This window comes from Abramis brama (genome assembly GCF_963993115.1).
Source record: "Abramis brama genome assembly, chromosome: 9".
Taxonomy (NCBI): Eukaryota; Metazoa; Chordata; class Actinopteri; order Cypriniformes; family Leuciscidae; genus Abramis; species Abramis brama.
The window spans coordinates 43034389-43057515 of record NC_139971.1 but is presented as its reverse complement, the minus strand read 5'-3'; the positions used below and the strand labels follow the sequence as shown (position 1 = coordinate 43057515).

The 23127-nt window shown below is 40.4% G+C and overlaps 1 protein-coding gene across 4 annotated transcripts; it reads left to right on the top strand.

Annotated features, from left to right (window-relative positions):
• Positions 1-12940: 12940 nt before the first annotated feature.
• Positions 12941-18054, top strand: LOC311089750 (uncharacterized protein). 4 transcript variants are annotated; one of them, XM_084124690.1, is made up of 5 exons: positions 12941-13115; positions 13564-13613; positions 14154-14312; positions 16378-16467; positions 17335-18054. In XM_084124690.1, the coding sequence occupies exons 1-5, from the start codon at positions 13112-13114 to the stop codon at positions 17647-17649; spliced, it is 618 nt and encodes a 205-aa protein (XP_083980816.1). In that variant the 5' UTR covers positions 12941-13111; the 3' UTR covers positions 17650-18054. The 4 variants fall into 4 exon arrangements, with proteins under 4 accessions (XP_083980816.1, XP_083980815.1, XP_083980817.1 ...); XM_084124689.1 differs by having other exon boundaries at positions 12993-13115; positions 13564-13625; XM_084124691.1 differs by lacking the exon at positions 12941-13115 and having other exon boundaries at positions 13212-13613.
• The last annotated feature ends 5073 nt before the right edge of the window (positions 18055-23127 follow it).

Here is a 23127-nt window from a genome sequence, read left to right as displayed (position 1 = left end):
ATGAAAAATTCACATTTAATATGATGATGTCATGGCTGTAGAGACGGCAACTATAACGATCAGTCCCACCCACTTTGAAGCGGTACTAACTGCAGTGGAAAAGCAACCGAGCTAAAGCGAACCGAACCGTGCCGTACCAAGTCGAGTCGTACCACGCAGTGGAAAAGCGAAGCGAGTCGAACCGTTCCGAGTCAAACCATACCGAGCCGAACCGAGCCGTACCATGCAGTGGAAAAGCGCCATTAGATTCTGTGAACCATCTCGAAATGATTCGTTTAAGAATAAAACCGGCTCGAAATGATTTGTTTAAGAATCAAACATCACTAGTGCAGATGCGGACATTCATGTTGTTGTCATAGTTTGAGTAGATGTGCTGGGGATGAAGTCAAGATCACGAACAATTTCTTTGATTTTAATCTACAGTATAGGCTATTGTTTTTATGATATTATTAAGATCGGATCACTCTGATGATGATGATGCAGGATTTCAGGACCTGATCATGGATGAGTGGTTAATTCTCTGCATGCTCATGATGATAATGTTAGTTGATTAAAGCATAATCTTTTGATGAAAGATTCTTGTGGCTGCTTGGGACACACCAGTAAATCTTCATATTCATGAATCTGGATCAGAGCTTCACTGTCATGCAGCTTGCACAGGACATAAGTAATGTTATTGGCGTAATCAGGGCCGGTTGTTCAAACAAGTGAACTAAGTGGGCGCTCCGAGGCCTCTGGCACATCCACACAAATCACCTTCTGTTTTTAAATGAGATGCAAAGATATAAAGCGTCTGTGAACAAACATCATTTATGCAGCGGAGCGGAGCGGCATGTAGTTATTGCTCTGTTGGAGTCAGAGGTCTGTGTTTTACCACGTCTGATCGTTCAAGTAACGATATGAACAGGCTTTTGAAAGTGCACTATTGCTTTTGTGAAGTAGTTTATAATTGATTTGCATGTATGCCAACATGACACGATCCATTTCACTTCTGCAATGTGATGCATTTGATTTCAGAGTGAAATTGATATTCAGAAAGAAAATGTATGGAGAGGCTTGATGTTATCCTTCAGGATGGTGAAAAGCGTGGATGGAGGGAATTGGAGGTGAAAATCTTGGGATTTGTGACATCAGCCGAGAAGGAAAGTTGATTCGGAGGAAAAGCTAGTTATTATATTTTGATGAAAGATTATGAGAGTAAGAGCAGGAACATGCATTAAGAAAGTAAATAGTCAATTGTGATTTCATATTTTACATATATTAAAATATTTATGTTTTTACATTTGTTTATAAATTAGTACTGTCAAATCAATTAATTGCGACTAATCACATCTAACAAAGGTTTGTGCGTATATATATATATACACTCACCTAAAGGATTATTAGGAACACCATACTAATACTGTGTTTGACCCCCTTTCGCCTTCAGAACTGCCTTAATTCTACGTGGCATTGATTCAACAAGGTGCTGAAAGCATTCTTTAGGAATGTTGGCCCATATTGATAGGATAGCATCTTGCAGTTGATGGAGATTTGTGGGATGCACATCCAGGGCACGAAGCTCCCGTTCCACCACATCCCAAAGATGCTCTATTGGGTTGAGATCTGGTGACTGTGGGGGCCATTTTAGTACAGTGAACTCATTGTCATGTTCAAGAAACCAATTTGAAATGATTCAAGCTTTGTGACATGGTGCATTATCCTGCTGGAAGTAGCCATCAGAGGATGGGTACATGGTGGTCATAAAGGGATGGACATGGTCAGGAACAATGCTCAGGTAGGCCGTGGCATTTAAACGATGCCCAATTGGCACTAAGGGGCCTAAAGTGTGCCAAGAAAACATCCCCCACACCATTACACCACCACCACCAGCCTGCACAGTGGTAACAAGGCATGATGGATCCATGTTCTCATTCTGTTTACGCCAAATTCTGACTCTACCATCTGAATGTCTCAACAGAAATCGAGACTCATCAGACCAGGCAACATTTTTCCAGTCTTCAACTGTCCAATTTTGGTGAGCTCGTGCAAATTGTAGCCTCTTTTTCCTATTTGTAGTGGAGATGAGTGGTACCCGGTGGGGTCTCCTGCTGTTGTAGCCCATCCGCCTCAAGGTTGTGCGTGTTGTGGCTTCACAAATGCTTTGCTGCATACCTCGGTTGTAACGGTTATTTCAGTCAAAGTTGCTCTTCTATCAGCTTGAATCAGTCGGCCCATTCTCCTCTGACCTCTAGCATCAACAAGGCATTTTTGCCCACAGGACTGCCGCATACTGGATGTTTTTCCCTTTTCACACCATTCTTTGTAAACCCTAGAAATGGTTGTGCGTGAAAATCCCAGTAACTGAGCAGATTGTGAAATACTCAGACCGGCCCGTCTGGCACCAACAACCATGCCACGCTCAAAATTGCTTAAATCACCTTTCTTTCCCATTCTGACATTCAGTTTGGAGTTCAGGAGATTGTCTTGACCAGGACCACACCCCTAAATGCATTGAAGCAACTGCCATGTGATTGGTTGATTAGATAATTGCATTAATGAGAAATTGAACAGGTGTTCCTAATAATCCTTTAGGTGAGTGTATATACAGTATATGTGTGTGTTGTGTGTGTGTGTGTGTGTATGTATGTATATGTATGTATATGTATATATATATATAAATTAGATGCACCTGTTTGAGGTCGTTAGCTGCATAAATACACCTGTCCACCCCATACAATCAGTAAGAATCCAACTACTAACATGGCCAAGACCAAAGAGCTGTCCAAAGACACTAGAGACAAAATTGTACACCTCCACAAGGCTGGAAAGGGCTACGGGGAAATTGCCAAGCAGCTTGGTGAAAAAAGGTCCACTGTTGGAGCAATCATTAGAAAATGGAAGAAGCTAAACATGACTGTCAATCTCCCTCGGACTGGGGCTCCATGCAAGATCTCACCTCGTGGGGTCTCAATGATCCTAAGAAAGGTGAGAAATCAGCCCAGAACTACACGGGAGGAGCTGGTCAACGACCTGAAAAGAGCTGGGACCACCGTTTCCAAGGTTACTGTTGGTAATACACTAAGACGTCATGGTTTGAAATCATGCATGGCACGGAAGGTTCCCCTGCTTAAACCAGCACATGTCAAGGCCCGTCTTAAGTTTGCCAATGACCATTTGGATGATCCAGAGGAGTCATGGGAGAAAGTCATGTGGTCAGATGAGACCAAAATAGAACTTTTTGGTCATAATTCCACTAAACGTGTTTGGAGGAAGAAGAATGATGAGTACCATCCCAAGAACACCATCCCTACTGTGAAGCATGGGGGTGGTAGCATCATGCTTTGGGGGTGTTTTTCTGCACATGGGACAGGGCGACTGCACTGTATTAAGGAGAGGATGACCGGGGCCATGTATTGCGAGATTTTGGGGAACAACCTCCTTCCCTCAGTTAGAGCATTGAAGATGGGTCGAGGCTGGGTCTTCCAACATGACAATGACCCGAAGCACACAGCCAGGATAACCAAGGAGTGGCTCTGTAAGAAGCATATCAAGGTTCTGGCGTGGCCTAGCCAGTCTCCAGACCTAAACCCAATAGAGAATCTTTGGAGGGAGCTCAAACTCCGTGTTTCTCAGCGACAGCCCAGAAACCTGACTGATCTAGAGAAGATCTGTGTGGAGGAGTGGGCCAAAATCCCTCCTGCAGTGTGTGCAAACCTGGTGAACTACAGGAAACGTTTGACCTCTGTGATTGCAAACAAAGGCTACTGTACCAAATATTAACATTGATTTTCTCAGATGTTCAAATACTTATTTGCAGCTGTATCATACAAATAAATAGTTAAAAAAAATCATACATTGTGATTTCTGGATTTTTTTATTTAGATTATGTCTCTCACAGTGGACATGCACCTACGATGACAATTTCAGACCCCTCCATGATTTCTAAGTGGGAGAACTTGCAAAATAGCAGGGTGTTCAAATACTTATTTTCCTCACTGTATATATATATATATATATATATATATACAGTGTATATATATATATATATATATATATATATATATATATATATATATATATATATATATATATATATATATATATATATATACACACACACGTGTGTGTGTGTGTGTGTGTGTTTCTAGATGTTTGTTTATACATAGCCTATAATAATGTTTATTAATATAACAAATATATATTATATAAACAAACTTTTATGTCAGATGTGATTAATCAATTTGACAGCACTAATATAAATATATAAATTGTTTATATAATTAACTTTTAATCTATTTCAATTTTAGTTAAAATTTTCATTTTAGTTTAAGCTTGTAATTGTGTGTGTGTTTGTGTTCGTTTCATATTTCTATTTAGCTTTCATTTATATTTCAGTTTTAGTAATTTTAGTCCAATTTAAAAGTATTTTACTTCACTTAGTCAAAGTTTTTTAGGTGTAAGTTTTTATATTTTCTAATATATTTAACTTTATTTCAGATATATATCAACATACGAAAACAATTGTATTAGTTTTAGTTAATAATAACACCGACTCGACCGTATTCTTGTTTGATAATCTTTCACGGTGCATTATTAATCCCAAACGAACCGTGTTCTCAAACACCATTGATCACCTGAGTCCTCGACTGTCTTCCCTGCTCGGTTTTAAAAAATGTTTACTCGATAAACATTTAAAGGCTGAATTACTCTAAGGGAAAAGCTCTCGACTCATAATGCCTCAAACCGCTGGAAGACACGGCCAAAAATAGCTCCGGCCAAAATAAATCCGGCTGACCGGAGGGTTCACAGCATCCCAGCGCTTGTCACGTAACCCGCGATCAATATTTAATGTTCATTTTCAAGCTGTCGGCTGAAATATAGAAAATTGGTCTCCTCCAAGCTCGCGGGGCGGTGACAGAGATTGGAGTTAAATATATTGCCGCGGGATTGGAGAAGACACAACTCATCCCTGCACTTCTCTGGGAGAAAGATGGATGGCTCAGTGGCTCTGACACCAACATGAATCCTCCCGCAGCAAATAAACTCATCCACGCTCCGAATAAAGACAACAAGAGCGGCTCATCGTGACGCTCCATTACAAATAGACTGGAACGCTGGCTGGGCACACAACATATAATGACATTTTATGATGAAAAGGGAGTATACATCAGGAACAGCCGATAATGCTTGGGTGTTTTTGCAGCTTGCTAGAAGATATTTTTGTCCTGTTTTGTTTGAGGCTGTATTGGCCTTTGCTGGGCATTGAAATCTCTGCCCACGCGGTTATTGATCGGGCACTTATGGGAAATGGTTCGAGTGGAACACTAGCCTTCTGCACAGAAGAGCTGCACGATTCTGGGTAAATTAAGAATCACTATTATTTTTTGTTTAAAATCGAGGTCATGATTCTGAATGGACCACTAAGGAAAATAACTAGTGCTGTCAATCAAAAAAAAAAAATAAAAAAAAATAATCACACATTGTTTTTCTGTACTTAATCACGATTAATCGCACCTAATATTAAAGTTTTTAATATATTTTTATATTGTAACAATTTCACATTTAATCTCCAAATTAATGTTGAAACAACATATAGTTGCCTGTATTTTAAAGTCCCCCTGCAAGTCAACAATTTTATCCCTTAAAACTCATCTTTGATCTCCAAAATTACATATAAAAAAAAAAAAAAAAGCTTCATGCCTTAAAATGAATGTAACTCGACACCCTTGCCTTAGTATGCGCGGTTCTCTGAATATGCAAATGAGCCCCGCCTCCACTCACTCACTCAGCTCAGAGATCCACTGGTTGACGATCACACGTTGATCTGATTGGTTACAAGGTAGTTTGTGACGTCAGAAACACCAGCGATTTCAAAGCGTGTGTTTGAGACTGTCTTTGGTTCACTGCCATTTTAAGGAGGAAATACTCAGCAATGGAGTCGACTTATGAATTTACACATGGTTTGTCTTAAAGCATTATTAAAAACACCACATAGACACACAAACAACATTAAAAGCTGGATTTACACCACAGGGGGACTTTAACACTTAGTTTCACCATTTAAGGCTTGCGAGGATACTCGACAAAACGGGCATTTTGGCGTAATTGTGTGTTTTTATCCATGTAAGCGCTGTCTGAAGCATAAGTGTGTGTGAGAGTGAGTGTGTGTGTGTGTGTGTGTGTGTGTGTGTGTGTGTCACACAGACAGGAGATTCACAGACGTATACCAGTACTGCTCTGCGTTCTCTTTTGTGTCTTATCACGCTTGAATGCTTTAAAAGCGTTTGCATTAATGAGAGCGTGATCATATTGACGGGAAAAACAGCATTAATTGCATTAATTTTTATTTTTTTATTTTGCCAGCACTAAAAATAACATACAATTCACTAGAGTTCTGACAAAATATGAATTGCTACAGTCCATTTAAAAATACATAATTAATTTGCATTATAAAATAAAATGGTTGAATGAATGATTCAATGACTCGCTCATTATATTTATCGCTCCATAAATCATAAAATACTGTCAATAGCCAGAAGAATGTTTTCATGAATGAACTGTTATATAAATCAGGCAAATTATCCCCTCTGTAAAACCCTTCAGAATATAGATAGGAATAAAGCGGTAAAGTTTGATGTGAGTTCTGCTGAAATGGAGATTTGACTCCTTTAAAGATGTGTATCATAACTGAAATCTACAAAACCCAAATACATAACGTGTCATAAAACACTTAGGGATGTTTTCTGTCCACTATAGCCTGAAATATTATGGAGGCAAAATCACAGAATTGAATAGTGCATATTAAAATAATGTGTCTTGTCTTAAAGGGGTGGTATAATGCCCTTTTCACAAGATGTAAAATAAGTCTCTGATGTCCCCAGAGTGTGTGTGTGAAGTTTTAGCTCAAAATACCCCATAGATATTTTTATATAGCATGTTAAAATTGTCACTTTTTGAGGGTGAGCAAAAACACACTGTTTTAGTGTCTGTTCCTTTAAATGCAAATGAGCTGCTGTTCCCAGCACAGGGGGCGGAGCTTCAAGAGCTGGTGTCCTTTTACCTCACACACACATGCACTGAAAATGTCAAAACTTTTAGCCTTTTATGTTCAAACCGAAGTCAGAAAGATGGAGAGACTCAAGAAGAAGTGACAACATGTAGACAACATTTCTGTATGGTTAGTTGATGAATTTATGAAGCTGATGTGTAGTTATCTTCTACTCATTTATTAGCATATTCTGTCTTGATAATCTATAAATCATGTTCAGGGGGCGGGGTTTATGTAAATTTTAGGGTTTGTGATGTCACTAACCCGGGAGGAATGTGGTGTAGTCTCTACCAGCCGTTTGTTGTAGTCCTTAAAAAGCGATTTCTGTAAAAGCAAATATCTCCCTTTGCTTTGAACTTTGAGCGTTGTAACTTTGCAGATGTTGTTTATGATCAAACAGCAACATTACACACTAACTAAAGTTAGAAAAGTGAAATCATATTCAACCACCCTTAAATATTTTGGCTAATTTACTGTCATGTGTTTCACTTGTTTGTGTCCATTCCACAGATTTTCCCACAAAAAAGCGCTGAATGTTAGAAAAGTAATAAATCCCAAAGCCCTGTGAGCCGATATGAATAATGGACGTGTAATATGTCTCCCTGTGACCCGCTCCAGGGCAGTGTGAACGCTCCTGACATGAAGATGAGCACAAGCGCTCTCTCGACGACTGTCCTCGTCTCTTCAGGGGCCGGCGACAGCGCTGGACAAATAACAGTGTGACTCCGTGACCCTGAGCTGAGCCGAAGCGCTAGCTAGCGGCCTGACACTGCTCATGCTAATGCTAATGAGGGCGTTTTCTCCTGAGCTCACACACTCACAACACGACGAGCTAAATAAAGGGCTAGATCTGACCTGGGGACGTCCTGAATGGGGGATTTTTTTCTTTCTCAAATTGAAAGGCTTTCTGTTAAATGCCCTTCTTTAAGTAGTTAGATGAAATGAACTATTATGACCCCAGAAGTCAGTTAATTCTGACAAAACCTTCATTTTAACCTTCAAATTGTATATAAAGTTTTGTGTGTGTAGTTAAAAAAATATTTTGTTAATATTTATATATATATATATACATATATATTATATATATATTTCTCTTTTACCATGATACAAATTATTTAATCAAAGTAAATTATTTTATTTATTCATTTACTAGTAATAAAAGGTAATTTAATTAATTAATCAATTTATAAATGATTTAATTGAATTATTTTCATCTTTTTAATTCTAAAATTAACAAATTTGTCCCCAGAAGTGAGCTAAATCTGACAGAACCTTTATTTACAAAAATTATATGTAAAGGTGTGTGTATGTGTGTGTGTGTGTGTGTGTGTGTGTGTGTGTGTGTGTGTGTGTGTAATGAAATTATTATTTGTAATATATATTTTTATACTTATAAATTATTGATAGATTTATGCATTTATAAAAATAATAAACATTATTCAATTATTCATGTAATTAAATTAATTAATTTGTTTAATTCAATTGTTTTTTGTTTTTTTTATTGTAAAGTGCTAAAAGTTTACTGTTGTGATTAGTGTGTGAATTTGGTGTGGCGAATGTGAGTGTGTGTGTGTGAGAGTGTGAGTGTGAGTGTATGTGTGTTTGAGAGAGTGTGTTTGTGAGTGTGTATGTCCGTTTGTGTGTGTGTGTGTGTGTGTGAGTGAGTGTGTTTGAGAGAGTGTGTTTGTGAGTGTGTATGTCCGTTTGTGTGTGTGTGTGTGTGTGTGTGCGTGTGTGTGCGTGTGAGTGTATGTATGTGTGTGTGAGAGAGTGTGTGTGCGTGTGAGTGTATGTATGTGTGTGTGAGAGAGTGTGTGTGTTTGTGAGTGTGTGTGTGTGTGTGTGTGTGTGTGTGTGTGTGTGTTTGAGATAGTGTATTTGTGTGTGTGTGTGTGTGTGTGTGCGTGCGTGCGTGTGTGTGCGTGTGAGTGTATGTATGCGTGTGTGAGAGAGTGTGTGTGTGTGTTTGTGAGTGAGTGTGTGTGTGTGTGTGTGTGTGTGTGTGTGTGTGTGAGTGTGTGTGTGTGTGTGTGTGTGTGTGTGTGTGTGTGTGTGAGATAGTGTATTTGTGAGTGTGTATGTCTGTTTGTGTGTGTGTGTGTGTGTGTGTGTGTGTATGTCCGTGTGTGTATGTGTGTGTGTGTGTGTTTATAAACATGAGTCTTAAAGTACTGGCTGCTAAATTGTAAGATTCACATTCCGCTGCTGTAGTTCATTAACTGGCCGCTGCTCTTCATTTATCTTGATCAATCGACAGGTCGGTCCAGACGGCGCAGTTCTCCACAACACACTCCACTTACAGTAACGCTGACTCACACACAACTCAGCGGACTGCAATTAAACAGATACGACCTCAGAGAGTTCATCCCGGATCCGGCCCGCGGGTCACGCCAGTCCATAACTCCAGAAGAGTTTAAGCGGCTAATAAACTCCCGCATTGAGCGCGCTCAGATCAATGCATCCCTTCATGTGCCTCTGCTTTGAGGCTGGTCAAAAAAGCAGAAGAAAATGAGAGAAAGACGTGTAGCTGGAATAAGCATATTCATTAAAAAGCGTCTTTTGGCAGCGTTATCTGTGTGTGCTTCCCACATTCAAGCCAGCGACCTGTGTGGAAAATAAATTGAGAGCCTTAGGGTTTGTGCTTTTAACTCTACACATGTTGGTAAATTCAAAACCCGCTCGCATTTGCATATCTAATTTCTCTCTCCATTGAATTATTTTGATCTTTTGCTCCAATAAAACCATTTGTTTTGCGTGTTCGTGAAGCGTTCTCATTTATACAGCAGCATCACCGCAGGCCTGCTTTCTTCTTCTTCTGGCCGTGTTGGATAGAGTTTCTTTGCTCTGTTTTAAACGCTGTGGATATTTCCCAGGTGGCTCTGGGTTGTTCCAGGTTTTCTTTTCTTTTCTCTTAACTGTGGCTTTTTGCTTCTTCCGCTGCAGTCTCAACGGGCTTTATTGAAAATGACAAGGTCATGGGGCGCGTGGATGGGGAATATTAGCAATCAACATTAGCATTGGTACGCTGGAGCGTTTATTTAACAGAATATGTGCAGAAATGCAAGTGAATAAAGCTTCAGTGGCCTTGGCTCTGGATGTATTTTCTCCACAGGGATTTGAAAACATCCTTCAAAAAGTAGAAAAGCATCCAGGTCAGAGGTCATGACCTGCTCTGTGAAGCACTAGTGCACATGACTAAATGAAACCAGCAATAAAAGTACAGTATAAAACTATTACTGCTATATAATGGAGGATTTTAGGAGGATTCACAAACAAGTATTCATTACTTCAATGAGCTCATTGTTTCCGCCTTAATTTATTACATTGTTTAAATTAATTTAAAAAAAGTGCTAACTGCGATTTTTAAATTTTTAATATGTATATTTCTGAAATGCATAACTTGGACAGTTATCTCTGATAACACATCACTCTAAATTGTAATGTGGACTCATGCATTTTCTGTGAAGCTGCTTTGAAACGATGTGCATTGTGAAAAGTGCTATACTGAATATGAATTTAATTTAATATTTTGAGATTTTCAATGCTTCATGACATGTGGGTGGCAACTTATATGCTTTTCTTTCTTTCTTTCTTTCTTTCTTTCTTTCTTTCTTCCTTTCTTCCTTCCTTCCTTCCTTCCTTCCTTCCTTCCTTCATGGCATGTGGGTGGCAACTTATATGCTATTTTCTTTCTTTCTTTCTTTCTTTCTTTCTTTCTTCCTTCCTTCCTTCCTTCCTTCCTTCCTTCATGGCATGTGGGTGGCAACTTATATGCTATTTTCTTTCTTTCTTCCTTCCTTCCTTCCTTCCTTCCTTCCTTCCTTCCTGGCATGTGGGTGGCAACTTATATGCTATTTCCTTCCTTCCTTCCTTCCTTCCTTCCTTCCTTCCTTCCTTCCTTCCTTCCTGGCATGTGGGTGGCAACTTATATGCTATTTCCTTCCTTCCTTCCTTCCTTCCTTCCTGGCATGTGGGTGGCAACTTATATGCTATTTCCTTCCTTCCTTCCTTCCTTCCTTCCTTCCTTCCTTCCTTCCTTCCTTCCTTCCTTCCTTCCTTCCTTCCTTCCTTCCTTCCTTCATGGCATGTGGGTGGCAACTTATATGCTATTTTCTTTCTTTCTTTCTTTCTTTCTTTCTTTCATCTCTCTCTGGATCTCTGACTGACACATGAGGAACTGAACAAACACTAGATTCATCTTGGCAGCTTCTCTCTCCAGGCCCTGAGATGTTTTTCTGACTTTCAGTGCTGGGAGCGCTAAACTCTTGGCATACGCTTCACAAACGCTCATGCAATCAGAGACGGAGAGCCAGTTCAAGCATCTGAAACTAAAGCATCAATTTGCTGCACTTCAGAGCTGTGAATGATTCGGTGAGCGAGTGTTTTGCTGTTTGTGTGCCGTTTGGAAAAAGAGACCATCGGAGAAACTGCCATTGAGATGAATGGGAAAGCTAATGATGGCTTTTAATACACTGGGACCTGCATTAAGAGAGGTTTATCATGCTTAAGCTGTTCAATGGAGATTATGATTGTGTAAATGCAGTTCGGTTCCTGTGCAGCAGAGGGCGACATCACAGAGACAGGTGAATTTAATCATCAGAAAATAAATCATGATTTTATCTGCTTCTGATTATTAATGTTTCCTTCTTGTCTGTTGCTTTGAGGTCATAAAATGGACTTTTAGCAGATAAACACATTTTGCGGGGTCTTTAAAAACATTGAGATATTGAGTTCAGTCAACCAAAGCATCTAACTGCCTCTGAAGTTTGTAATACGGTTCATTTTCTGCCAAGGTTTCTGTGAACTTTGAGACAATCTTATTAGCATGAAAGGTGTAGAAAATGATCAGTCTCCCTTTGCTCTTCTGCTCTAAAATAATTACGCTCTTGCACATGCCTTTTGATTTTATCCCCTGAAGAACTTTTTGCATTTCTGATTTAAACTTCTATTATTTATTTTCATTATGCAGTGCATATATTATAGGATTATAGGAGTGAAAAAGCCTCTCTCTCTCTCTTTCTCTCTCTTTCTCTCTCTCTCTCTCTCTCTCTCTCTCTCTCTCTCTCTCTTTCAGAGCCCACTTCATTGCTGTATATCTGCTACTGTAAGTGAAGTGGATTGTGCAGATTGATCCATCGAGTCAGAATCATCACAGATGCTATGAATATTCACTGGCATCACGTAAGACACATATCTGATTATTAAACACATCTGTAGTTTTATTTGATGATAATTGTCATGTTTTGATGATGAGGTGAGGCGTTACGGATAACTCTCTTAAATAACACAAAAGAATGAAATCCAAAATGAAAATAAAAGGAAATGCATGCAAAACACAACCAACACAAGACCATGAACTGAGAGAACTGAAAATAGTTGAATGCAATATGAACCAGGTCTGAACTAATCAATGCAACAATGAATCACCAAAACGAAAACAGAAGAAAACACAGGAAATGATGAAGACAAACTAAAACCTTTGAAAATAAAACTGAAAACACAACAGAACGTGACAATAATGAGGTTACTAGAACTACAACTTAAAAATGCTTGGCAACTAATTTTTTGTGTGTATATTAACCTTTAACCTTTGGTAAAGTTTTATGATAATATGCTTGCACTGATTTTGAATGGCCGTCAATGAAGAAAGATGCTGTTTGTGTTCAGATAGTGGCATTTACAGCAGCAATGTGTCACTATATGGAGGTTGCAAATGACTTTAAGCGTACACACTGTAAAAAGTGATTCTGAGTTTTAGTCAGGTGGACTAGTAAAATCATGTCTTGTCAACTTGCAGTGTCTCACTACACAATAGGATGAGTTATGACAACCTCAACTTGAAGGGAAATGGAAAACTTTAAATAACGTGTTCATATAACAACAAAGCATAGGTTCTATCAACTTTCTGTGTAATGCGCATGTGCCAGAAACTCTACGTCATGATGACGTACTATTTGAACGAATTTGAGGCAGACGCGCCATCGCCATTTTTTTGCACGAGAAGTTGCTGATGCAAGAAAAGACGAAGGAGCCCGCGTTTGAACGAGTACAGGTGGACTTTTATGGACTGCAAATAATGAAATGAGTAAGTATACCCTAATTTGTGCTTTCTTTCATGTTAAATTAGGCTTGTTTCGTTAGCGCATCTCGTCCGTGTTTTGATTCCAGGCACATTTTGATTACATTTGGCAAACTCGATTAACGTTAGTTATCAGGAGCCACACGCACTGCCAGGCAAATTTCTGCTCGCTCGACAGAGACACCGAGCTGCTGTCGAGACGTGAGCAGAAAGAGAAGTCGTCATTAAAAGTTAATGTTTATAAATAGATAAAATAGTGTACATATAATTTTTTTTAGCGTGTTCTTAATCGGTTCATTATCGTTAGAAACACCTAATAACCAGTAATGTTAACGTTAAGTTAATATCTGAAGCAGCGCGGCCAGTCCATATTTGTGTTTAACATGACAAATAAAAATGCTTGATTGACTTATGTTTCTTAAACGCCCTGTTGTTATTTTTTCAAATGACATAGGCTACCATATGAATGTTTTTGAGCACGTGCAAACGGCGTGTCTTCTATTGGTAAGTTGCGATGTAAGTTATTAATATAAGTTCATAAATTTTTGTAGTGTAATAATCACATTATTAAACTTATATGTAATTTGTGTTACCTGTGAAGCTCTGAAGAATCATGAAATTCAGAATTACGTTATTTGTAGAAAACATTTTAACATAATAAAAGCTATATGTATAGCATTGCTCACTTTTATATTGACAGCAACATCATCAGTATAATATTCAATGCATCACCCAGCCATAGAAATAAAAAATGTTGATATTTTTTTCCTCATTGTATTTGGGGAGTAAGATGTTTTAGGGCTACATGATTATGACAAAAATCATAATTTTGCCTATTATAATAAATTTGTTTACACAACAATTGTAGACACAAACAAGTGCTGTTCTATTAGAAGATATGGGAAAACTTAATATCCTAAGATTATATGACCAGTTCTTTCATGTTGAGTGAAATTAAAATGTTTTAACTTGTTAATGTTGTAAGACTGTCACTGAGACCCTGGCATCTTTGTTAAATTTGTAAATGCATTTATGTTTTTATAGATCAGCAAAGAATTCACCAGGCTTGTGTCAAAGGACCCGAGCAAGTCCTTTTTGGAAGGCCTAGATGGTCATCTCTCAAAGCAGATACAGTTATTCAGGTCAAAGCGGTATGAGGACATTCCAGAAATGACTTCAGTACTGGAGAACGTTGATAAGGATGTGAGTCAATTTATTTTAAAGCAGTCTTTCTCTCCCCAAAATGACAATTCTGTGATCATTTACTTACTTACTCACATCATAAACCTAGTGATAGTGACATCTTTTCATACAATGACTTCAGAGTAACTGTCTAAAAAGTAACCTATACGATTTGTATGTCATATTCAAAGTCTTCTGCCATCATACAATCTCTTTGTATGATGAAAACATACACATTTCAGTCATTGTTTACAATAATGTTTTATTGTATTAGCTACTACATAAATATCAAGCCTCATTGGTTCTTGCAAGTCTTTTGATCAAATGTCATGACACAAGAACTAATGAGGTTTGATGTTGTTGTTGTAGTATGTCGTAGTAACCTTAACACTGATATGATCTGATCAGTTCATTACACAAAGTTTTAAAACTTTTAAAATAGGCAACATGACTCATCCACTACTTTTAACTGCATTTTTTATAGTGTTGACTTGTCCTTTATAGAGCTTAACAGCCTAGCCATTTTTCATTTATGAATATTTTTGCATGTGTTTAGAGTGGCATGTTGGTGAGTAAATGACAATTATCATCTTTGGTAACCTATCCTTTAAAGTGTTGTTACAACCTCAATTCATTTAAGGCAGGGGTGCCCAATCCTGCTCCTGGGGAGCCAAGATCCTGCAGAGTTTAGCTTCAACCCCAATTAAACACACCTGAACCAGCTAATCAAGGTGTTCAGGATCACTACAAACTTCCAGGCAGGTGTGTTGAACCAAGTTGGAGTTAAACTCTGCAATACATTATTGGCCCTCCAGGAGCAGACTTAGAGTGCTTTCACACTGGGGTCATTTGCTGCGGTACGAGCCCGAGCGCGATTGTTCCTGGTTTCACACTCAATTTGATTCTATTGAACCCTGGTGCGTTTGCGTGCATATTACATCATGGCAAACGTGCACGGCGCATGATAGAAAACAGAATGTGGGTCAATATAATTCGGTGCTATTATGCGCAGCTGAGTGAACAACACAGGTTTACTGTGTGTGTGTGTGTGTGTGTGTGTGTGTGTGTCGCATAAGGTGACCTTCTGCTGCTTGCAAACGGACTCTTTTGAGGAGACAGTGGATTTCCAAATTTGTTGCCCTGATTCCACGTGCTGTGCGCGAATACACTGCAGGCTCACTCTCGTTCGTATCCAAGGTAAATCATCAACACTGTCATCCCTTACATGTGTTTTATTTAAATAAATACATCATAATCAGCTAAAACGCATGCGCAGGTCACTTTACTTCCTGTAAAACTGGGTGCGTGCTTGTTCAGGAAGTAAAGTGACCTGCGCATGCGTTTTAGCTGATTATGATGCATTTAGTTAAATAAAACACATGTCCAGGATGATGGTGTTGAAGATTTACCTTGGATACGAGCGAGAGTGAGCCTGCAGTGTATTCGTGCACAGCGTGTGGAATCAGGGCAACAAATTTGGAAATCCACTGTCTCCTCAAAAGAGTCCGTTTGCAAGCAGCAGAAGGTCACCTTATGCGACACACACACACACACACACACAGTAAACCTGTGTTGTTCACTCAGCTGCGCATAATAGCACCGAATTAATAAAAAACACAATATATTGCCCCATGTTCTGTTTTCTATCATGCGCCATGAACGTTTGCCATGACGTAATATGCACGCAAACGCACCAGGGTTCGATAGAATCAAGTTGAGTGTGAAACCAGACCAACGCTGCGGAGAGCGCCGGGAACAATCGCGCTCAGGCTCGTACCGCAGCAAACGAGCCCAGTGTGAAAGCACCCTTAGACACTCCTGATTTAAGTGCCATGAGCGTGTTACACCCACTATTAAATCTTATTTTGGTGCTGAACAAAAAGGTAACAAACAACTGTTGTTGCACCACATCACTGGTAAATTATTTACAACAAAAGTGTACAAGTGAAAATGTGCAAATTTGAAATGAATGTTTTTATTTTTTCTAAAAACAAGACAGAGGGAGGGGGAGAAAGGATAAACGAATAAAGAAAAACAAAGGATTGATCCAATAAAGCTGGTACTTTAACCATCCTTTAATTTACAGACAACAAACCAAACGATGAGGACTGCAGCATTGCTTGACCTGCCGTGGTACATGCGAGAGATTCCTTCAAAATTCATGAAGATATGTGAGGTAAGCTGAAACCTTTAAAGGAGAACTCCAGTCAATTTTAACATTGAGCTCATTTTTTTGTACATTTGGAGTGCTGTCAGTACAGAGAACAACGACAAAAATCGGTGTTGCCTACACCGTGTTATCCTCTTTTTAAAATTTGCACCCTGTTGACTTAAATGGGGCAAGTTTTAAACCTGCTTTTAGCCTCTTAAAATCCTTGATGTGTCATTACAAGTGCACAGCCAATGTGAGTGATTCCTTCAGAGTGAACACGGGTGAATCTGACTGCAGTAGATGTGAAAGATATTAATAAAAATGATGTTATTTCAGCCAGCGCACATACCTGTATTTACATCCTGTTTTCGGTCGAAGTCCACAGTAGTCGATTGTCGAGTTCACGTGCATAGGTTTAGTACCTATGATCACGCGCGTGAACTCTACTTTGGACTTCGACCGAAAACAGGATGTAAATACAGGTATGTGCGCTGGCTGAAATAACATCATTTTTATTAATATCTTTCACATCTACTGCAGTCAGATTCACCCGTGTTCACTCTGAAGGAATCACTCACATTGGCTGTGCACTTGTAATGACACATCAAGGATGTTAAGAGGCTAAAAGCAGGTTTAAAACTTGCCCCATTGAAGTCAACAGGGTGCAAAGTTTAAAAAGAGGATAACACGGTGTAGGCAACACCGATTTTTGTCGTTGTTCTCTGTATTGACAGCACTCCAAATTTACAAAAAAATGAGCTCAATGTTAAAACTGACCGGAGTTCTTCTTTAAGGCAAAACAAGGAAAAATTGCAGGGGTCTGGGGACTGTAAATTGTTTGTGTAATTGGTTTTAAGTAATAGTACCTTGTTTTGTTTGCATTCTATAAAGCCCAGTGACATTGAAGAGGAAGTGATCAAGGGTGTGGTGATAGGAATCCTACTGGTTGTGGAAAATGTGATGGAACCTCAGTCAGCGTTCTACAATGACATTGTCCTGGTGATTGAGGAAGAAGTGGTAATGCGTCACCTGAGTGCTGTACCTAATGCTTTTCTGAACCTGATGGGCCTGGTGTACGCATTAAACCTCAACTACCCAAAGAAATTCAAATTCACTTTTGAAGTGATACAGCGCCTGTTTATTGGTGTTGGATCAGACTCTTGCACCGCAAGAGTTCACTCTTTGAAGAGCAAGTTGCTGAGATAAGACAGAAAACAAATGTTGGTATTCTTGATTTTCAAACAGACTGTTTTCTTGTTACCTTGTTCTGCTTGCTCTTTCCTTGCCATGTTTCTACGAGTGGGAACTGAAGACACTGTTTTTAAACAGTTTAATCTGTGAAGTTTTTAATACAGCTTATTGTGAATTCTTCATGTACACTTGTTCCTGCAATGAAAATATCTGATAATGACAAGGAGAGTTATTTGTACTATTTTGGCTCTAAGATGGGTCTGTGCATAGAGAAGTTTGCACTTGTTTGTGTGAGCTGTATGTATGTGAGGGTTTTTCTTGTGGAGTTTTTTTTTATCTTTGCAAGATAATTCTTTGTGTCTGTCTTTTGGGTGCAATGCATCTATTTAAAAAAAATAAATGCTGAGAGTTTCAATTTTGCAGTTGTTGATTTCATTAAAAATCTGGTTCCAGATAGATATCTAGAATTTCTTGTTAAAGCAAGCAATGCAGTCCAGTAAACTCAAATAGTTAAGTTATGATGTTGAGGAAAAATGACTATTTATGTCAATTAGACTTAGTTAATGGTTGTGAAAACATGAAAAATTAAGTTCATCCAATATGTTTTTCAGTTGACTTAACTAAAAATGATAAATGCTTATTAATTGATACAGTACGTTGGCTCAATTTACTGCAAGTTATTTCAACAAATACATACAAGTTGAGTGAACTTAAATCCTAACGTTGGTTAAACTTGACTGAGTCAATGCAATAAGATGACTTGACTAAGTCAAGTTGTGTCAACAAATCATTTTTTACAGTGCAGATGTAATTTTAATGGCTGACTACTGCAGGAAATGTCCATTCTGATGAATCTGATGTCTCAGACTAGTTCTTGAGGATCTGGAATCATATAAAAACACAAGTGGAGATGACATTCACAGGGAAAGCCACATGTCAGATGAGATGCATGTGTTGTCTTCAGTCCCTTCACAAGAACTGGAGCAGAATGTTACTGACTGGCTCGTGCTCTCAGAGAGACAGACAGGTACAGGCAGACAGGTAGAGACAGACAGGTAGAGACAGACAGGTACAGGCAGACAGGTAGAGGCAGACAGGTACAGACAGACAGGTACAGGCAGACAGGTAGAGGCAGACAGGTACAGACAGACAGGTACAGACAGACAGGTACAGGCAGACAGGTAGAGACAGACAGGTACAGGCAGACAGGTACAGACAGACAGGTACAGGCAGACAGGTAGAGACAGACAGGTACAGGCAGACAGGTACAGGCAGACAGGTAGAGACAGACAGGTAGAGGCAGACAGGTAGAGACAGACAGGTAGAGGCAGACAGGTAGAGACAGACAGGTACAGGCAGACAGGTACAGACAGACAGGTACAGGCAGACAGGTAGAGACAGACAGGTAGAGACAGACAGGTACAGGCAGACAGGTACAGACAGACAGGTACAGGCAGACAGGTAGAGACAGACAGGTAGAGACAGACAGGTACAGGCAGACAGGTAGAGACAGACAGGTACAGGCAGACAGGTAGAGACAGACAGGTAGAGGCAGACAGGTAGAGACAGACAGGTACAGGCAGACAGGTACAGACAGACAGGTACAGGCAGACAGGTAGAGACAGACAGGTAGAGACAGACAGGTACAGGCAGACAGGTAGAGGCAGACAGGTACAGACAGACAGGTACAGGCAGACAGGTACAGGCAGACAGGTAGAGACAGACAGGTACAGGCAGACAGGTAGAGGCAGACAGGTAGAGACAGACAGGTAGAGGCAGACAGGTAGAGGCAGACAGGTACAGACAGACAGGTACAGGCAGACAGGTACAGGCAGACAGGTAGAGACAGACAGGTACAGGCAGACAGGTAGAGACAGACAGGTACAGGCAGACAGGTACAGGCAGACAGGTAGAGACAGACAGGTACAGGTAGAGACAGACAGGTAGAGGCAGACAGGTAGAGGCAGACAGGTAGAGGCAGACAGGTAGAGACAGACAGGTAGAGACAGGCAGTTAGAGACCGACAGGTAGAGATGGGCAGGTAGAGACAGACAGGTAAGGACAGACAGGTAGAGATGGGCAGGTAGAGACAGACAGGTAGAGACAGACAGAGGCAGACAGGTAGAGACAGACAGATAGAGACGGACAGGTAGAGATGGGCAGGTAGAGACAGACAGAGACAGGCAGTTAGAGACAGACAGATAGAGACAGACAGGTAGAGACAGACAGAGACAGGCAGTTAGAGACAGACAGAGACAGGCAGGTAGAGACAGACAGATAGAGACAGACAGGTAGAGATGGGCAGGTAGAGACAGACAGATAGAGACAGACAGGTAGAGACAGACAGAGACAGGCAGTTAGAGACAGACAGAGACAGGCAGGTAGAGACAGACAGAGACAGGCAGGTAGAGACAGACAGATAGAGACAGACAGGTAGAGATGGGCAGGTAGAGACAGACAGAGACAGACAGGTAGAGACAGACAGATAGAGGCAGACAGGTAGAGGCAGACAGACAGAGACAGACAGGTAGAGACAGACAGGTACAGGCAGACAGGTACAGACAGACAGGTACAGGCAGACAGGTAGAGACAGACAGGTAGAGATGGGCAGGTAGAGACAGACAGATAGAGACAGACAGGTAGAGACAGACAGAGACAGGCAGTTAGAGACAGACAGAGACAGGCAGGTAGAGACAGACAGATAGAGACAGACAGGTAGAGATGGGCAGGTAGAGACAGACAGATAGAGACAGACAGGTAGAGACAGACAGAGACAGGCAGTTAGAGACAGACAGAGACAGGCAGGTAGAGACAGACAGAGACAGGCAGGTAGAGACAGACAGATAGAGACAGACAGGTAGAGATGGGCAGGTAGAGACAGACAGAGACAGACAGGTAGAGACAGACAGATAGAGGCAGACAGGTAGAGGCAGACAGACAGAGACAGACAGGTAGAGACAGACAGGTACAGGCAGACAGGTACAGACAGACAGGTACAGGCAGACAGGTAGAGACAGACAGGTAGAGACAGACAGGTACAGGCAGACAGGTAGAGACAGACAGGTACAGGCAGACAGGTAGAGACAGACAGGTAGAGGCAGACAGGTAGAGACAGACAGGTACAGGCAGACAGGTACAGACAGACAGGTACAGGCAGACAGGTAGAGACAGACAGGTAGAGACAGACAGGTACAGGCAGACAGGTAGAGGCAGACAGGTACAGACAGACAGGTACAGGCAGACAGGTACAGGCAGACAGGTAGAGACAGACAGGTACAGGCAGACAGGTAGAGGCAGACAGGTAGAGACAGACAGGTAGAGGCAGACAGGTAGAGGCAGACAGGTACAGACAGACAGGTACAGGCAGACAGGTACAGGCAGACAGGTAGAGACAGACAGGTACAGGCAGACAGGTAGAGACAGACAGGTACAGGCAGACAGGTACAGGCAGACAGGTAGAGACAGACAGGTACAGGTAGAGACAGACAGGTAGAGGCAGACAGGTAGAGGCAGACAGGTAGAGGCAGACAGGTAGAGACAGACAGGTAGAGACAGGCAGTTAGAGACCGACAGGTAGAGATGGGCAGGTAGAGACAGACAGGTAAGGACAGACAGGTAGAGATGGGCAGGTAGAGACAGACAGGTAGAGACAGACAGAGGCAGACAGGTAGAGACAGACAGATAGAGACGGACAGGTAGAGATGGGCAGGTAGAGACAGACAGAGACAGGCAGTTAGAGACAGACAGATAGAGACAGACAGGTAGAGACAGACAGAGACAGGCAGTTAGAGACAGACAGAGACAGGCAGGTAGAGACAGACAGATAGAGACAGACAGGTAGAGATGGGCAGGTAGAGACAGACAGATAGAGACAGACAGGTAGAGACAGACAGAGACAGGCAGTTAGAGACAGACAGAGACAGGCAGGTAGAGACAGACAGAGACAGGCAGGTAGAGACAGACAGATAGAGACAGACAGGTAGAGATGGGCAGGTAGAGACAGACAGAGACAGACAGGTAGAGACAGACAGATAGAGGCAGACAGGTAGAGGCAGACAGATAGAGACAGACAGGTAGAGATGGGCAGACAGGCCGAGCGTCTGAACCCGAGGAGACGGATAAACAAGTTACTGAGGATGGATTCTCTGAATCACATATAATCATCTCCAGAAACTATCTTATTTCCTGACACACACACACACACACACACACACACACACACACACACACACAGACAGACACACACACACACAGACAGGAGCAAACTGGCACAATACAAAAGCTATAAACAAGATAAACAACAAAACATGAGTTATACTCCCTTATGTATCTGTTTCAAAAACATATTTAGCTCATACTTTTAAAACCTCCAAGACTAATATTTGTACTCATTCATAAATGCACATAAGATTACAAATAAGATCTCAGTTGTTTATCCTAGACCAGTGGGTTTCAACCCACAGAACTGCACATTTCAGATGTCCTTTCTTGGTGAATGTAGTACATCTGAATTACATTCAAACTACACATATTCATACCTGGTGTACCTCAAGGCTCTGTTCCGGGCCCTCTACTTTTTACTAGTTACCACTTGGACTAATAATCAGACGCTTTGGGTTCTATTTATTTTAGCATACAGATTTATTTTAGCATTTCTCCCACCTCAGTGTTTTCTCTATACACAACTTGCATCAAAGAACCCATATGGCTGGAGGCAAATCACCTTAAAGGGAAAGCTCACCCAAAAATGACAATTCTATCATAATTTACTCACCCTTATGTTGTTCCAAACCTGTATGAGTTTCTTCTGTTGAACACAAAAGAAGATATTTTGGTTATTTTTGGAAGAATGCTTTTGGAAGAATGTTGGTTACCAGTTGATGGTAGCTATTGACTTCCATGGTATTTTTTCCCCCATCTACATAATATTTCTGGTATTCGAACCTCTCCTAGTCAGAAACTTGCATTCCTATAACAGTCTAACCTAACTTTGTAAAGCAACCTTGGGCTCTGGAAAGGCGCTATATGAGTAAATATATATATATATATATATAATACATATTTTTAGATAACGATTATTGGAGTATGTTTTACAAGAAAATATTTCAGTCTTTCTCCTTAAAAAATGTCCCTGTTAATTCAATGCAATTAAGACTTGCTCTTTTTTTTTTTTTTTTGGTAATTATTTGTGAAATTTACTAGCGATTTCAGTGTGAAAGTTGTTTTAAAGCAAATCCATTTTTTTTTTTTTTTTTTTTTTTTTATGTGTTCGTCGAAAATGCCTATTCAAATCGTGATGACCCTACTTTATTTTCTTTCTTCAAGCAAAATATATATTTATTTTTTTTGTGGGTGAATGTGATCTGCACATTTTCTTGACGGGTTTTGTGCAATGCTGTGTGATGGTCATGAGTGAACGCAAATCCACACTGAATCACAGCGCGAGGACACCCACACTGCGCGCTCTCTCTCCCTCTCTCTCTCTCTCTCTCT

Bases quoted from the DNA above. Each gene is read 5' to 3' on its own strand.
- LOC311089750 (XM_084124688.1), top strand. From the start codon at position 13,521: ATGTTTCTTAAACGCCCTGTTGTTATTTTTTCAAATGACATAGGCTAC. The intron at 13,626-14,153 runs GTAAGTTATTAA...ATGTTTTTATAG, and splicing joins TTCTATTGGTAAGTTGCGAT to ATCAGCAAAGAATTCACCAG. The intron at 14,313-16,377 runs GTGAGTCAATTT...TTTAATTTACAG, and splicing joins TGGAGAACGTTGATAAGGAT to ACAACAAACCAAACGATGAG.